This window comes from Nipponia nippon, unplaced genomic scaffold (genome assembly GCF_047370975.1).
Source record: "Nipponia nippon isolate SJK-2023a ecotype South Korea unplaced genomic scaffold, ASM4737097v1 scaffold_1, whole genome shotgun sequence".
Taxonomy (NCBI): domain Eukaryota; kingdom Metazoa; phylum Chordata; class Aves; order Pelecaniformes; family Threskiornithidae; genus Nipponia; species Nipponia nippon.
Window position 1 is genome coordinate 65,989,541 of NW_028262290.1, and position 18,100 is coordinate 66,007,640.

Here is an 18,100-nt window from a genome sequence, read left to right on the forward strand (position 1 = left end):
GAGAACAGACTTGCATCCCTTTTCATTCTTTCAAGAGAAGCTTTGTTTTGTTTTCCTTGCTCTCCTGCTTTCCACAACAAACTGCTGATTTTTAATTGAGAGGCTTCATTCAGACTAGGAAATAACAGAATTACAGTTTTTTCTCACTCCTGGTGCCAGCAAAATGAAAAAACACAGTATATTGGGACAGCAGGTGGCAGGTTGGCACCATTGGCGAGTGCCATATATTGGAAACAAATGTCTGAAAACCTGAATTTGTCCCAATGTAGATAAAATAAGAGAAATCACATCCTTCTCTGGTTATCCTCTGGAAACATGAAGTGTATGGCACCTCCAAATGCAAGGGATTTGTACCTCATTCTTGCATGCCACCTTTCCTGCTAAGACTTCTAAGTGTTTTGGCTTTAGTTTTCTTTATTTTGGTGACTTCTGGTTTTGCCTCCTTTCCTGAGAACTGCTATTGCTTTGTCTTCCCCATTCATATTCTTTTTTCTTTCTTTTTTGCTGCATGGAGACTCTCTGCTGTACAAGTGTAAGTATTTTTTTAGCTCTGCTGTTTCTGGCCTACTTGTTTATGGTTTTGTGCTCCATTTGCCTCTGTACTGCCTTGTGAGTCTCCTGGGAGACTGTAGTGCCATCCATCTGCACCTACTAATGAAATAGGCAGCGGTTCAGGGGTGAGATTGGATTTTACAAAAAGCTTCAGCTAGCGTAGCATCTGAATTTAAAGCATCCCTTGGTTTTCAGACCAAACCAAAGCAGAGCGCTGATGTCGCAGCTATAAGCACAAACGTTACTGCTCAGAAAGAAAATCTACTGATTTGGTTTTATATTCAAGCATCATCCAGCTAAATGAAAGAATGGCTTAAAAATGGGCATAAACTAGGGCTCTCTTGCCACTAGGGTAGAAGAGATGTCAGGGGTTATCTCAGTTTGGTCAGTTGTGTTTTCTTTGTCTAGTTGAATCACCTTGAGCTTTTCACTGCTGTCCCACCTTTTTGTGCTGTCGTCCTTAACGCATTCTCGAAGCTGAAAACCCATACGTTGTTTTGCAGGAAGAAGGGTTGAAGGGAGACGGGTTGGGGAGCTGAATTTCAAGAGGGAGGGGGAAGTTGTACATTAGTTTGTTTGAAATCTTCTGAAAGGGAAGTGACAGGAGGGTCACAGAGCATCCCTGTATCTAATAGGGTTGAATATAAATTACTTTGGAGGAGGAGGAGAAAAACATGGAAATGAGCATATCCCTCAGCACTGAGAGTCATTTCAGTTATCTGTATAATCGAGGAAGGTAGAGTATCTGAGACCCTGTTGCTAAAAGCACATTGTTTTCTAGTACTCAAAGTGATTTTAGTTGTTGTTTTTCATTCCCAAGATACTAGCGTTCTTCCACAGTTGGTAATATAATTTAAGAAAACTCAAGAGAGCTCAGATAGTTTTGTGAGGAAGGGAGTCAGAAAGGAGGAATCTGGAAAAATGATCATGTGAATTGATCCTGGGAGTTTAAAGTTAGCTTGGACACACCAGAGTGTCTAAATAAGCCCTTATTTGGGAGCGTGGTGGAGATTTGCTGGCTCCCATCTACTGCAGAGGGGTACCTTTGCAGGGCCATATCCAGAGATCTTAGTGGCATAGGTGCATGCAGACTTCCAAGAGGGCCTCCCAAGACCCAGAGATGCAGTTAATCTTTTTATCTGTTCTGCCTGGCAGCATGCAGTGTGCTCACGGAAAGGTAGGCAAAACAAGGAAGAAGTTCAGGAGGTGGTCTGCTAGAATGGAAAGTCCCTGGAAGATGTGGAAGAAGTGAAGGAAGGGAGGTTGATACTAACAGCTGTTCCCCTGTAAAAGCCAGGGAAGTGAAGTAAGGCAGGAGAGCGAAACGTGAGACAGGAGAGACGCGTTGTGCTTGTGCCGCCAGAGGTGGTGGGAAAGCAGAAGGTGTGCGTCTGCAAACCTGAACTGCTTCTGTGAACTATGGGAAATGGGGCTCAGGCTGGGGAGAGGCAGAGATCTTTCGCTAGGAGTTCAGATATCTCCTCTGGTAATGACACATGCTCTGCTGCTGTAGCATACTGCACGGTGGCTGAGATATTAATCTCAGCTTAAGTCTAATATTTTGTAAAAAGAGCACACTGGCCTATTTAAATTAATGCTTTGACCCATTTTGCTCTGTGTGTGATCTAGAAAGTTCACTTGGCAAGAAGCTTTTCATCTGTGCACTTCCTAAACAGGCTAGAAAACAGAAGGTTTTCAAATAAAAGTGTATGTATAGCTGTTATTCATGCTGTTAAAGCAAATGGGAGGCATCTTTATCCCCAGCAACCAAGCTGCTGATGGATCATGCCAAGCTGACAGTAAGTTATAGCAGTGATCCAGAGACTGGCTTATGGTCATCAGCACAAGCTCTGCAGGGTCATCTGGGGCCATTTTCTTGTCTGGGAAGGAAGATGAAATAATTCTGTTCCTGGCTGTCAGGAATGTCTTGGAGCATTGAAGTCCCTGCACAGGAACCTCCAAACTTGCCCCATGCTGTTTTGCATTGGTGCCCTGGGCTGATGCAGCTCTCAGCTTGTCTGTGTGCATCCAGGAGCACTCTGAACACTGGCCGTGGCTGTGAAATTACCGAGCGATTGGAGGTCTCCTGTCAGCCTTGTTTTCTGTCCTTCTTTCTGATCTTCTTTAGCGCATGAGTTGCTATGTTATCCTACTAGATATAATTTCCAGTCACACCACCAAAAAAAGTGGCAAGCAGACCAAAATGCATGCAAAATATACGTTAACAAGAGAAATGGGCTGTGGCTGGAAATCAAACCATGGGACTACTGATAGTGACTCCTAATTGCTGGCCCTCAAATGCTGAGCTGCTTCAACTCTTCCTTACATGAGGTGCAGATGCCTGTGGTTGTTTCAGGTTTGGGTGATGGATCGGCAGCTGTCAAGGTGTGCAGTTCAGAGGCTGCCGGGCTGCCCACCCGTTGCACAATCGGCTGCAATTTTGGCTGAAGAAGTTCAGCACCTCTCCAGCCACTTGCCATCAAATCCATTGCATTTAATTTATTGGTAACTCTGAAAGTAATGTCTGACCTTTTGATGCAGTAACACTTTGCCTGCTCATTAGTTTCAGGGTAAGTCTGCTCAGGTGGCAAGCTATTTCCTGGCTGGTCTTGAAATTATTGTATCATTTACTGATGCTTGTCAAATGTGGAAGTGGAAACCTGCAACAGCTGAAGGTATCTTTTTTTCCCAGCAATGTGCATGGCAATAAAAACAGAGCTCTGTTACCCAGACAGTGCTATTATTGCCCACTCTGTAGTCTGCAAGTCCTTTTCTGGTCTTGAGAAGATGGGTAATAACTTTCCTGTTATGAAAATCTGTCATAACCCTGAGCATGTGAATAGTGGCATAGTAATCCTTCTGACTACTTTGGATGGGAATGTGAATTCAGCACATGTAAGTCTGTGCACTGAACTTTCCATACATAAAAACTAGCAAATGTTTACCTTAAACAATTCATGATTTGTCTGAAATGTCAATGCCAACTATGTCTTTTCTGGCTCATATAAAATTGATACTACTAAACTTGATTAGCAATTCTTTTAATGAGTTGTGAGCCGTAACAGCTTCCTGACTGACGCTCCAGATTTGAAGCCGCTAGGCTTCAAGACTAGCAAGTAAGTGGAAGTAGATGGGTGTCACTAAAGCCAGCATGTATGACTCTACTACAAAAGGATCCCATCTTTGCAGAAGCTGAGTCATTTTACATTAACTCTTTAGAAAACCTGCAGGTCAGCTTTTTGTTTAAAAGTTATACAATGCTGAGCTATGTTAGGAGGTTCGGAATTGGTGACGCATGCATTTCCCATAGCAAAACTGCCTTTCTTGCCATGCAAACTTTCAGAAGAGTTCAGGCAAGAAAATAAGGACAACTGTCTTCCAAAAATAACAAAGTTGGGTCTTTCCTTTTGTCTGGAAATGTGAAGGTAAGAAGAATAATAGCGCATAACTTTCAGTAACTACGTTGAATGTATGCCAAGGTAACTTTCCACCTATTCTCAGTGTATCTAAAGTCCAGGGAAGTCATGTGTTTGCTGGAGATATTGCTAACACTGACACGTTATTTTGCTTTTTGAAGAAAGGCTGTGTGCTCCAGGACTGCATTTTCCTAGGGAAGTTTGGTGAGCTGTGTGGTAGTGTCCAGAGGCATAGATACCTGAATTTTAATCATTCCCAGAAGCTTGTCACTAACAAATTAACTGAAGAAGTGTATTTTTTATCAAAAATAAAAGCCTGAACAAGGAGGAGACTATCCCTGGTATTGTCATTAACTGCGCAGTACTGGACACAGTAATTAAGTTTTCTGTGCCTCATGATCTCAAATGCAGAGGTGAGGTTTTAATAGTTCCCGTGTTTTACAGTTGGAGATCAATGAGTTAATGCTTGGACAATTCAAATAATCATCCTGTGTACAGCCTATGGTTTTAATAGGAAGCATAAATTACCTCCCTGGTTCAGTTCAAAGTCAGCTGAACAAAATGTCCATTTAGAAAAAGTTCTGAATGTTTCAGAAGGGGAGGAAAAAAACCCATTCCCTCCTGGTGTTAAACCCAATCACATCTTGAAATGATACATAGGCTTGAAGAACTGATTTGTTGGATAGAAAGGAAAAGGTGTTCTTTGTCATTTCTCCTGTCTGCTAAAGTAATTTTTGTTTTGTTTTATTTTGATAGATGACTCCTAAATCAAAAAGGAAAAGCATCCACAGTAGAATGCTCCGGCCGGTGTCCAGAGCTTTTGGTAAGTGAGAATTTCTTAAAACCTTTTTGCTTTTTTGCTCGCCTGAGATTCTTCTAGGTAGTTCTTGATTGAAAAGCACAGGTTGATGCTCCCTCCCTCTGGACTGCATTTGCGGCCTACGCTAGTTGCTTTGTTCTAGTGTGTTTGGTAGTAAATATTTGCTCACAGTGCTCTGTCTGCTTACAAACATGTTGTGGCTGAGTTCTCTAAATGTGTGTATAATTATTTACCACAAAAGAGAGGAATGGCATTGTCTTTTTTTTCCTAAATAGCATGTTAAGTCTAATTGGAAAGTTTTTATTTCTCTTAGAAATGGAATTTGATCTAGATAAAGCACTGGAAGAAGTACCTATCCATATAGAAGACCCACCATTTCCTTCCAGCAGGACGGACAAACGAACTTCTGGATTCATTTCAGAGCTGCCATCAGAAGAAGGGAGAAAACTGGAACACTTTACAAAATTAAGGCCCAAAAGGAATAAAAAGCAGCAACCCAGCCAAGCAGCAGTGAGTCTACATTAAAATATCTCTGGCGATGACATCTGTTGATTGCTTTTTGCCATGAGTAATGCAATGTAATGAGGACAACTGTTGAAGTTTTAAAAGCCATAAGCAACTACTTAATTTTTCTTCTGGTATTCATGTCTTTCAGTGTGCCATCCCTATTACAAGCTTTTTGTCTTGTTTGACACAGCCTAAAACCAGGATATGTTTTATCCTTTTTTAATTTGCTTTTGTTTTTTCATGGAAGCAGTTTCTGGAAGTACTTGGAGCTTTCACAGGAAACGCACAAAATATCATGAGACTTTTCAATTATATTGCAAGGGTTTGTTAAGTCTTAATCCTTTTTTCTGCCTGCATTAAGACGTGGTAACTTGGCATGAATTCTTATTTCTATCAGCTCTCAGAGGAGCTACTCTGCGACACCCAGCTTCCCACAGCTCCTTAGCTGAAGATGGTGTTTGGGCCAGCAAATCTGCATAGTCACAGATCTGCTCTTCATGCAGGAGCCTGCCTTAGAAAAGCAAAACAGAAGAGCACTGTCTGTCTACGAAAGGCATTGGTGTGAACCCAAGTATATGTATGTGGAGTTCCCACAGTTGCATTTCCTTGGCATACCACATCAATAAAGATTTATTTCTGTGATGGTATGTCCTCAGGGTATGTAAGGACAGATCTGGAGGAGTTACAGAGCTATCTCACGGCAACAGAGCACAGCTGATAGGATAAGTAACCCTTATCAAGGGGCAGCTGTTGCTTCTCTAAGTTATGCTGCCTAGTAGTGAACGCCTGCGGCCTCTTCTGCTTCCTGAGGATTGTCAGCGGAGAGGACCCTTGAATATTTCCCTAGTACTGGGGAAGATCATATCAGGCAGTAGGGTGCTTTTTGCACCACTTGGAAACGGAGAAACCTTCAAGCAGAGGGGATATTCAAGCCAATTTTCCATTCCCTTGCACTTCACAGGGAACGACAGAGGTAGCAGAAGGACCAACTGGTCTCCGCGTTGTAGTGAAAACACATCTGTGTTTACTTCTTCCAATTCCAATTCTGCAGAACGCACATGTTTTCCCAGTTGCTAAACTTGCCTCTCTTCCAAACTTACTCAGCGCATCCCGTGCCATCTACACAGGGTTGTGGCAGGAGTGGGGGCATGGGAGGGCAAGTGCTTCGCTACCAGGCATGGAACTGGAACATACAATGTCTTGCTCTACAGAAACAAAAAGCTTCTTGTAGAGGAGAAGTGTTACTTCCCATGATAGTGCAATGCTGTGGGAATGCTCATCCATATTGAATTAATGAGGAAATTAGGGGTTTATTTAGTTGCAGAAATTGAAAGGAACTTTTTTACTTAAACTCATTTGTCCCTGTCTTGTTTTTATAGACCATTTAATTCCTTACTAGTTCTGACCTCATAACAAGTCTAAACAGATTTTCTAAAGACTTAAGATGTTTGCTTTGATGCTTCCAAAAATGAAACAGCCAAATTTTGAAGGCCAGAGTCATGAGTGGACTGTGGCATTGTTTGCAGAATTGATTTGCTGCTGGTTTTGCCAGTTTGAGAATACAGAAAGCCGTGGTTAGGAAAACACTTGAAATGTGAGGCAAAATCTTGACCTTTTCTACCACTTAAAGCAGGGCTGTTGGGTTGTTTTCTGTTCCCATTATTTCCGTTTAGTAATTGAAGGGGTCTCAGATGATTGTAGCTGTACTTCTCTGGTTTTGCTGAAAAACAGATTTGTTCTTTGTAAGCTGAAAAATGTAGGAAAAAGGGGAAAAATTGAGGAAAAGGGAGAAATGTAAACTTTTAACTTGGGGTGGGTTGGCAGGGAGAAGAAAGATTTATAGTTTTGTCAAGAGTTTTTACTGAAATGAGTGTTCAGAGGGAAAAAAAAGAAAACTTCAGCACCATGCACCCCCAAGTAGCTTTGAAGCAATACGATGAAACAGTTGTTTATCATTTAGATTTTTGTGAGATCTTAACCTCATGAGCTCTTCTATCACATGTGAAGATTTAGTACAACAAAGAGGTGAATCTCTAATGTATGAAAGGGATTGTGATTCGTCTTATTTATTTCTGCTTCCAAGCCAGTTTTTTCCTTAATAAAGAAACATAGAAGGCTCACCTTTAAACTTAGGCTAAAAAAAAAAAATTGACAAATGAAAACTTACCTTTTTTTTTTTAAGCATTAGGAGCAGAAAACACGAAATAAACCAGAGCTCAGTCTTTTACATTAATGTTGATCACTAAAAGGCATTACAACAAACAAGAAAATCCTGTGTCTTGAGGACCTTATTAGGCCTTCAACATCTGTGTATGTCTTTAGTACATTTGTAAGAACTTGCTGCTTTTTCAGATGCAAACTGCTTTCTTTTTTGAGGTAGATCTTCTCATTTGCTGTAGATCATTGGATTCTTGCATTACTTCCCCTTCAGGAGATGCACTTGCCTTTGATACTTACATGTTTGTTCCTACTATCTGGAGGATTCCAGTATCAATATTAAATGGTTTCTTATTTCTGTTGAAATTCGTCAGCCACTTCTGGTTGACACATTTCAGTTGAAATGTCAGTGTCAACTGTTTTTTGACTGAGAAGTTAAATACTTACATTGAGACAATCATCACTGGTGTGACCAACCCAGATGTTAATATGTGCACTACTGCCTAGTGTCAGATGTTCCAGCTAAACAAGTTCTCTACAGAAAACCCCAAAGGTGGCAGAACTGGAAGTCTGAGAAGTCATTATGCTTCTTAGAATAAAACTGGGTTTTATAGAAAATATGCAGTTTGACTGGCAACAAAGCAGTTGTTACCAGGTGGGCTCTTTTCAGATCAGTATTACATTGCTACAGCAGGTATCAATAAAATATTAGCTATTATCTTTGATAACAAAGTAAATACTAGGCTTCTAACAAGGTTCAGCCATGGAAAGTAAAAAGTTTCATGGATGTGTCATATGTGCATAGTTCATACGCAATCCGTTGTCCTGGCTTAATGAGGCTGGGTTTGATGCTAACAGCCGCTTTTAAGAGTATTTATTTTTCTTTTTAGAGGCAAATTACAAACCCTGCTATTTTGTGGCAGGCTGATTCCTGGTCATTAGTACTACCAAGAATACAACTGGGTTGGGTCTTGTGGAGTCTTCTGTAGTCACCTAAAAGGTTTCCATACGGCATTTAAATTGAAGGAAGTCTCTCTACTGGTAATAGAGCTTTTCCACATCAAAGCCATGTACAGGAGCTAGACCACATGAGAAATCCTCCCAGGAGACAGCAGTTTTCATGTTCAGGAGGCTGCAGAGTCACCAGCTAATCTTCACAGGGCCTTTGTGGTTGGCAGGTATTACTAAGTCAGCCTGGTTTACATGCCTCCAGTCACCTACCTTCAAAATGTGGGCATTGAAACCAAAGAAAGGGAGCAGGTTTTCCATTTTGAGACACTCAGCAAAAATCTGTGTTCAGTTCCTGAAGTGAAACACCTAATTCTGTATTTAGACTCTCTGCTTTTGGAAGTGCTGGATTGAATGAATTATAAAAGGCTCTGTTAGCCTGCTGAAGCTCTGTTTCTTAATCTCTAAATCCAAAATCCAGAACATATGTTTTTCTCTGAACAGGGAAACAACTAGCTGTTGAAAATACTTTCTCTTCAGGTCACCACCTGATCAGGGTTTAATTTTTCCTTAACTGCTTTTTTCTTTTCTAACTGAACTAGTGCTCTATTCTCACAAGCCCAAGGCATTTGATTCCTGGCCTCATGCATTGCAGTATCTGAGTTGTCACTGGGGTTTTGGGTTACTTTGCATTTGATGTAATGCATCAACTGGCCTGACTAAAGGGGAAATTCCTGTGGTGATTCCATTGTCTGCACTGAGGTTTGGGTGGCACACGCAATTTTTATAATGTCTTAACTCTTAATTATTATAATTGAAGCAAAAATCCTTAGATTATTATATACCAGAGAGAAATTTTTTTTCTTCTGTCAGGTGTCTGCTGGAGTGCCTCCAGAAGGGGATCAGAATGGCCTCATGGGGAGAGTAGATGAAGGCGTGGATGAATTTTTCACTAAGAAAGTGACAAAAATGGATTCAAAGTAAGTTCAAATTTAATGTTTTTAAAAAATTAAATTAAAAAAAAAAATCCATCCTGATAGCAACTTCGAAGTTGTATTTGACTTCTGTTCCCAATATCCGGAGTTGCTGTTGTCAAAGTCAGAAAATACCTTAGTAGTCAAGATATTGTGAGTTCAGTTGCCCTCCCTTAAAAATGACTACTTTGAAATAAATTGCTTTAATATACCATGTGATTATTGACTAGTGTGTATTTTTATAATCCAGTTGACTTCATTCTGCCCTTCAGTGGAGCTCATTAGAGCTGAAGCAGAGCTGTGTATTGGTTGAGGATCTCCTTTCCAGTGCTAGTAGTACTCAGAGGTGCCTCTGTCTACTAAGGACTGCTGTTGGGCACGGTGTTTTGATACATGACAATAGCTTTATGTTGTTTTAGAAATACATTAAAGGCATGTTTGACCAATTTGTAGTATTCCAGATTTAGGCAATACATCCATCTGAAAAATATGTCTCATTCAGCTTCGTATAAGGGTTATGCAGCTTATACAGTTGCTTTGTAGCTGGTTGTATATTTACAGAACCATACATCTAGATGTTCTTGCATTCATGCGTGTTCATGTACACGCACACAGGCGTGCACAAGCACACACACACAAATACTTACATAATTAAACGAGAAAGCTAGGGCGATTTCCAGACAACCTGGAATGACCCTTTCTGTGCTGTATGTGACATCCATTAAGGAAAATGGTAGGTGTTAACTGGTAGATAGCTGTGGCAGGAAGAGCAAATGTTTTAAAGTCACTGTGAGTTATAAATATCTATAGTGACATGTGAAGCCCTGTGTGATATACTATGTGTAGCGATAAAATTATGGTCGCTTTGAAAAATGGATTAGCCAGGTTAAGTTCAGGATGCTCCCAGACTACTGCATCCTCCTGTGCTTCCCTTGGGCGCCTGCCAGCCGCTCGTTTCGGATGTCCCTGTGAACCTGCACCATCCCAGTGTGCCCGTCCCTGGCCATGCCCATAGCTAAGGATCTTTGCTCCGCTTGCTGCACTGGTGGCTCTCTCTCCAGTTGGAGTGCTCTTATGCAGACCTGATATGCACCTAGCTTTCCCCTCAACTGTGAATACTCTGCTTGTAAGATGCCTGTAGAACCTGTAGAAAATCTTACTGGCAGGTAGGTTGTTTTGGGGTTGGTTTTTCTGGGGGTTTTGGTTTTTTTGTTTTTTTGTTTTTTGAGGATGAGCATCTGCGCTATAAAGGTGACCTCAAACCAGAAGTAGAGCACTCTGGAAACAGCAGAGTGAAATTGTATGTTGTGGTGGATTAACCCTGGCTGGACGCCAGGTGCCCACCGAAGCTGCTCTATCACTCCCTTCCTCGGCTGGACAGGGGAGAGAAAATATAACAAAAGGCTTGTGGGTCGAGATAAGGGCAGGGAGAGATCACTCACCAATTACTATCACAGGCAAAACATACTCAACTCGGGAAAATTAATTTAATTTATTACCAATCAAATCAGAGTAGGGTAATGAGAAATAAAAACTAAATCTTAAAACACCTTCCCCCCCCTCCCTTCTTTCCAGGCTTAACTTCACTCCCGATTTCTCTACCTCCTCCCCCAGAGCGGCACAGGGGGACAGGGAATAGGGGTTGCGGTCAGTTCATCACACGTTGTCTCTGCCGCCCCTTCCTCCTCAGGGGGAGGACTCCTCACGCTCTTCCCCTGCTCCAGCGTGGGGTCCCTCCCACAGGAGACAGTCCTCCACAAACTTCTCCAATGTGGGTCCTTCCCACAGGCCTCAGTTCTTCATGAACTGCTCCAGCGTGGGCCCCTTCCATGGGGTGCAGTCCTTCAGGAACAGACTGCTCCAGCGTGGGTCCCCCGCGGGGTCACAAGCCCTGCCAGCAAACCTGCTCCTGCGTGGGCTCCTCTCTCCACGGGCCCACAGGTCCTGCCAGGAGCCTGCTCCAGCGTGGGCTTCCCATGGGGTCACAGCCTCCTTCGGGCATCCTCCTGCTCTGGCGTGGGGTCCTCCACAGGCTGCAGGTGGATACCTGCTCCACTGTTAACCTCCATGGGCTGCAGGGGGACAGCCTGCCTCACCATGGTCTTCACCATGGGCTGCAGGGGAATCTCTGCTCTGGCACCTGGAACACCTCCTCTGCCTCCTTCTTCACTGACCTTGGTGTCTGCAGGGCTGTTCCTCTCACATATTCTCACTCCTCTCTCTGCTGCTGCTGTTGCACAGCAGTTTTTTGCCCTTCTTAAAGGTGTTATCCCAGAGGCGCTACCACTGTCACTGATGGGCTCAGCCTTGGCCAGTGGCGAGTCTGCCTTGGAGCCGGCTAGCATTGACTCTGTCAGACATGGGAGAAGCTTCTAGCAGTTTTCAGAAGCCACCCTGTAGCCCCCTCGCTACCTTGCCACACAAACCCAATACATACGTGCATAGACAGCTTGGGCAGAGCTGTCTGGTGTTGGAAACAGATGGGTGCCCAGTGTAGATGAAACGGCTGCCTCTCTTCATTATAGTATGTACAAGGCCAGCACAGGAATCCTCAAGACAGAATGATCAATGTTAATTGTCCTGTTTTTAATTTAGAGACACCAGCTAATGACTGGGCCTAGGGCAACGTATGGATCATACAAAAGATTGGCTTTGCCCAGGAGAAGTCGTTTGGTAGTATTTCAAAGAGAGAGAGGAGGGGAGTGGAGAAGAGTTTAAAATGTTTGTGTCTCTTACTAGGAAACCATCAACTAAAAGTTCAGACAGCGGTGAGCCCAGCGAAGCAGGTGATGAGAAGAAGAAAAGGGACTCAAGGAAGAGTGGCTTCCTTAATTTAATCAAATCAAGAGGCTCCAAATCTGAACGTCCCCAGACTGTGTTGGTGGCAGAGGAGCCCTCCTCTCCCAAGGTTGCTGCAAAAAGTCCAGCTGTGGACACAAGCAAGAAGGAGGTAAAGCCTGCAGAGCAGAACGGCGGTACAGAGCGATCCGAGGAATTAAAGACGCCAGACTCGCTGGAGGAGGTGCAGCCAGACGACACAGCAAAAGCTGAGAGGGGTGACAGCAAAGGAAGCCCGCAAGGAGGCCGGAGGTATGGCGTGCAGGTGATGGGCAGTGGACTTCTCGCAGAAATGAAAGCCAAGCAGGAGAAGAGAGCGGCCTCTGCTCAGAAGGTAAAGGCAATTTGATTTCTTTTGACTTGCTGAAAAAAATGAGCAAGAGCTAGGTGTCTTCAGGGGAGGTGGGTTGGGTCTACAAGGGTTGGTGGCTGGGGCTTAACACATCAGGCCTGCTTTCTGCCAGGGATTATGATGTTTCTGCAAGAGGACTGCTCTCTGCTGTGGGGTTGAACGTGAATACCCTGGCCAAGGACTAGGCTGCACAAGTGGAGCAGGAGATGCACCCTTAAGCCTGCACTTTCTCTCCTCTTGTGGAGGAAGTGACACCAGCTCTTGCACTTGATGTCAGGCCATCACAAGCACAGAAGAGGACACGTAATTGTTTGCATGTATTACAGAGTAATTTTTGGCCAACTAGTAAGCACAGCTTGGGTGTTTCCACTCTATAATGTGTGGTTTGTTCACATGTAATGGAAGCATGCTTTACAAAAGGTAAAGCTAGGACAGACGTCTTACTGTGTGCCCCCTGCACACTGGTACCTCAGGTGTTTGGCAGAGTTAACTACAGTGGTAGCTATCTGTACTCTTCTCTTTTGGAAGGTGATCTATAAAGATGGAGAGATGTACTGTAGCAGAGAAGTAAATCTGTTTTCCAGACACTGTTTACAGCTATCCAGCTTATACTTTTCTTGTTGCACTTTTTTATTTTTATGTCCTTTTTGTACCACACCTAATTATTTTTATGCCTTTGATTTCTGTGTTTAAAATACTGACGCTCAAAGAAAACAAGCATCTGTTAAAAAAAATAATAATCTATTCCCAATTATCTGTCCCGATTCCCTTCACTCTCTCTAATTTTCTCCTCTGTGAAGTGCTGATGCTGGGCAGGAGCCCTGCTTCACTTTGCAAATGTGCGGAGTGGAATATCCTTATGTTGCTCCAAAGCATTTTGTGCCAACCTATTTTGCTTGATGCCCATTTCCCTTTAAACTTCCCCATTATCATCCCCTGCTTCCTCCCAGCTGCAGTTGGCATGTTCTAAAAATACCAAGGGATCAGCCTTTTTTCACTCCTCTCTTCCTCTTCAACATGCAGGGCACTCATGCTATGCATTCCCCACCATTATCCCCTGTAATTTGGAAGGTGTTACCTTACGGCGAAGCTCATCTGCAAGCTTTGCTGTGTTTTCCTTCCTTTAACACATTGCAGAATTGTCTTGCTGTGACCAAGCAAGGCACCCGAAGTTCATTTTTACCTTTATTCATAGTCTTATAGTGCTCACCATGATGTCCGAACCATTCCTGCAGACACTGGAGTCTTGTCATAAGCAGATTCATATTAACACAGTAGTCTATAGTTCATTAAAGGGATCCTCAGCATAAAAACGATTCTCTAAAGAAATTACCAATTCCTAGCTTTCTCATTGGTGCCGAGCAGTGCCCATGAATAGTCTCACTGATTTCTAAAGCGCCAAGTTTTCAAGTAAAATGCCATATGATTTTAAATAAGCATTATTCTCTGCCTGTAACTTATAAAATACCAAGCTACTTCAGATTATATGAATTTTTACAACTGCATAAATTGTATCTGCTTGGTGCTCTTCAAGTTCTTAACACTTGTCATCTAAAGTTATTCAGATCTGGAATAATGTTACTGAGGTAGAATATTAGCATGTGTAATTTTTTTTTAAGTGGGGAGAGTAATAGTCCTCTTTGACTGATGAACTAAGAAAAGTTGTTGCCTTTTCCCAGTGTTTTTTTTCCCACCCTTCACTTTTTTACTGATTGGAAAGGTTATCACTCTTCTTTCAGGTTTAATTTTCAAGAAAATAATGCTATTGATCTTACTTTTTTGTTAGATTTTGTAAAAATTGATATTTGTGGAATGCAAAAGTAGGTCTTTTTTAATTTTTATTTAAAGAGTGACAAGAAAACTGAATTGAAATAGGAATCTGTACATAGCAGGGCACTGAGTTATCAATTCTTCATGTTGCCCAGCCACACAAAATTGAACTGCTGTTCAAAAGAATTTTTCACATACTTCATCCTAGATTGCAATATGGAATAATTTAGGTTCGCACTTCTATTCATGATATTCATGAAGGTGAAAATCATACAGTATCCTGATGGTTGAGCTACAGAAGACAGCATCCCACTGCTGTTACATTGTTTGGAATGGGTATGACATCAACTTCCCTAACATCTTCAAATTTATCAGAATTCCAGTACGATAGAAAATTGTATTTTCCTTTAAGGTACAGATGGCGGCTTACATTCTGAGCTATTTTACATGAAAACAAAGCCAGAAGGAATTTACTATTTCATTCATACCCTACCGCAGTCTTGTTACAGATACAAGTGATGAGCAGGTGCACAGTAGATGGAAAGATGGTAAATGCTTTTTTGTTTTCTTTTGCTTAGAATACAACGTGCGAATTGGAATTAATGGTCGAGAAGAGTATTTGCAGATTAGTGTTGCCTCTAGGCATACGTAAAAAGATCTTTTAGCTCCATCTAGTGTTTACAGACTGAATTTTTAAATACCTCGAGCAAGACCTATGAGACCGTCATCTGTAACCTGTTTATTCACTCTCGATCACATCCAACTCTGCAGTATTTCCCAACCTTGCATGAATTCCTATTAAAAGTAGAGCCTGGTCATTATTCACCTACATGATAAATTCACCTGCATCTGTCTGACATGATTGACAGGTTCTCAGAGTAAATTTTTTGCAGCAAGTGTTTAGCGTTGTCTCGGGACCACAAGCAGCTTGTAATGTGTGTACAGTAGGTAGCCAAACATGCTAACATCCTGATGGCATTTTTAAGTACTATACTCATAGATGCCAGCACTGGCTTTTGTACTTGTCTCTGTACATGGTCATGTTTTCCTAGTAGTCCCGTAACTAGGCAGGGAGGAAGGAGTTACAGTGAAATTAGTTTTCATATTGTCATACAGCTCTCTTAAGTCATTTACTGTAGCTAAGTGTTATGCAAATATCTTCAATATTTACATAGGAAAAGGAGTATTTTGGTGCAAGTTCATGAGAATTCACATTCCATGAAGAAATGTTTGGTAAATTCAGTTCTCAAAAGGTTTTTTTCCAAGGTATGGAAGAAAAATTCAGTAAGTGGATAGTGGTATTCCCTTCAAAAATATATAGCCAAGGCAGTCTTCCAAAGACTTCAGGAGGTGGAGAGTTGAGAATTTAGCCAAAATATCAATGACGGTCAAGAAATGGGAATAAAAACTGAGTTTTCACCCCGTGGTACAAAGCATAATCTTCCTGCTAGCTTTGGAGGGGACTTTGTTTTGTCCATAGGGGCGCACCGTAGCTTACCATTCTGGCCCTACAAGTCATTGCATTTTTAGAGCGCTTCTGACCAGAAGACTTTTGTTGTTTGGCTTACACGTGGTTTCTAACATACAGACAATTTTATACTTAAAACCTCTAGAAATATAATCCCTTAGAGTGGATAGTTATACCTGTATCAGGGTAGTTTTACAGTACAGGAAGTTTAATGATGATTCTAATAGCATCCTCCGTAATGTGGTGTGCCATTTTAAGTGCACACCTGTGTTTAGTGGAGAGGTCGGGAGGTAGCATTACCCTGCCCGGTCTTATACAGGAATGGCAGGCACTCAGCATCTCCATCCTTTTCGTTGTTGTATTGAAGAGAGGCTTTGTTGTAGGAGCTGTAAGATTACATGAGCAAAATGGAGGTATCGATAAGTCTGTAGGGCCAACCACACTGTTTTCTGCATCATTTCCCAAAATCTGCTTCTCTTGAAATGCCTGTGTTGAATTACCGCCACAGGGGAAAGACACGTAGCCAGTGTGGATATTTAGAGATAATTCCTTTACGTTTATATTTAAAATACTATTTTCACTCTAAATCTGTCAATTTTTCTATGATTAGTATATGCTCCTGCTACTTGTAACCATTGTCTTCCTTCCTACATTTCCTTTTGTCCAATTTTTATCTACGTGCTATACCTAGCAGTTTTTCAAATTGTAAACTCCAAAGGGCAGTGATCATGTTCGACGTACGCTGCATGGCATGTGTTGGAGGTTTCTGAATGCTATGGGACAGTCAGATCCCAGCACGAGTCATGCAGACTTGGTGTTGGAGTAGTAGTAGCAGTGTCCTGGACATGTCAATGTGACTTATGCTTGAGTACATAACCAAATGCAGTGGTCGTCAGCACAAGTCATTTGCTTTAAGTCATTTGGCACACTGTCTTGAAATACCAAATCAAGATCAAGATTGAAGCTGCCTGCAAAAGTCTATCCGAACTTTTTTAGTTTCAAAAAAATCTCACTTTTTTGCCTAGACTTATCTTTATAAGGCTTTCTGTCACAGTATGTCCTGCACTTATTTCTATGCACTTTTTGTATCCTCCCGTTTATCCCTCTGCTTAAGCTTTGGTAGCAGGTAAGACAGTAAAAGGAGGCTGATTCTTCTACAAGCACATCGGCTGCATATCTAAACTTCTCCTGGTGAATACACAGGGTTCAACCTCACTTAAGCTAGACCTATGATATGACAAAGGTCTCTGCACCTTTTCTTTTGAGGCCAGGTTTTTAGGAAAGCTATTCTTGAGAACAGAAGACTCGGTAAAATATCAGCACATAAACAAGAGGTCTCCTTTCTTTAGAGATGGTGAGCATCCAGCAGCCCTTGTGATGGGTAGCTTTAAACACCTTTCAAGAAGTAAGGTCTATTTGTTCTTAAAGAAATCCTGTAAATATGCAGGCACTGCTGCTTCTGTAGTTGTAAATTTATCTGAAATAAAAAGTTATTCTTGTATGTGGAAGAGCATACGATCCATTCAGCAGTCTTATATTCAAAATCTAGATCTTCAGAAAAAGACTTTTTCTTTTAAACCTAAACAAGGAACTTTTAAATAGGGAGCTATCTTTGCAGAAAAGACTGTTTCCAACTAGCACCTTTAGTTTCAACTCCTGTACATTAGCAGACCTGTCGCTTAGGAAGCAGGGTGTCATTGCAGCTTTGCTAGACGTGTGGCAGTATTCGTTATCAAATCAGTGTTGTTTTCTTCCTACTTAGATTTCCAAGACCAGAAAGAGAAACAAGGAGAGAGAATCTACCATTTATTACTATCACTGCTTTCTCTGCCTTATGACTTCCAAATTAGAGCTTGTTTCCTAACAGAACCACTCAGTTGTATTAATGACAGATAAATTATTAATATGAGAGCTTTTCTCACTCTTTCAGAAACTCGGGAATGACACAACTCCCAGAGAATCTTTTGACACGGCGATGAGCTCAGAACGACTGGATGGAAGTGGTACAGGTACACTTAGGTTTTCCTGGTATAAACTCTTTCTAGAAAACGCAAAATGCCTAACCTCAAAATCTCACTTCCCTCTCCAGATTGTGTGCCTACAGTTGCTTAAGCAAAATATGAGCTTCTACTAAGTGGGGTTAGAAACAAAGCTCACTTTTTGTACTGTGTTTGATAGCACTTTTCATGAGGTCAGCTCTAGGCCTGAGTTGACGGCTCAGCTTTTACTCTTGTGCTCTACGTGGCACAGGAGGGGAAGTACTTGGTGCGTGTGCCTGGGGTGCCTTCGAAAGGCTGC

The 18,100-nt window shown here is 41.9% G+C and overlaps 1 protein-coding gene across 6 annotated transcripts in view; it reads left to right on the plus strand.

The window, feature by feature from the left end:
• CARMIL1 (capping protein regulator and myosin 1 linker 1) overlaps positions 1-18,100 on the plus strand; it is a 200,952-nt gene that overhangs the window by 170,229 nt on the left and 12,623 nt on the right. For 4 of the 6 annotated variants that reach the window (XM_087758183.1, XM_087758147.1, XM_087758164.1 and 1 more), the window contains exons 30-35: positions 515-532; positions 4,725-4,791; positions 5,102-5,298; positions 9,274-9,380; positions 12,114-12,546; positions 17,733-17,811. In XM_087758183.1, coding sequence (XP_087614309.1) covers positions 515-532; positions 4,725-4,791; positions 5,102-5,298; positions 9,274-9,380; positions 12,114-12,546; positions 17,733-17,811 — 901 coding nt within the window. The remainder of the gene's footprint in view (positions 1-514; positions 533-4,724; positions 4,792-5,101; positions 5,299-9,273; positions 9,381-12,113; positions 12,547-17,732; positions 17,812-18,100) is intronic. The other 2 variants (XM_087758155.1, XM_087758176.1) reach the window with 1 other exon arrangement.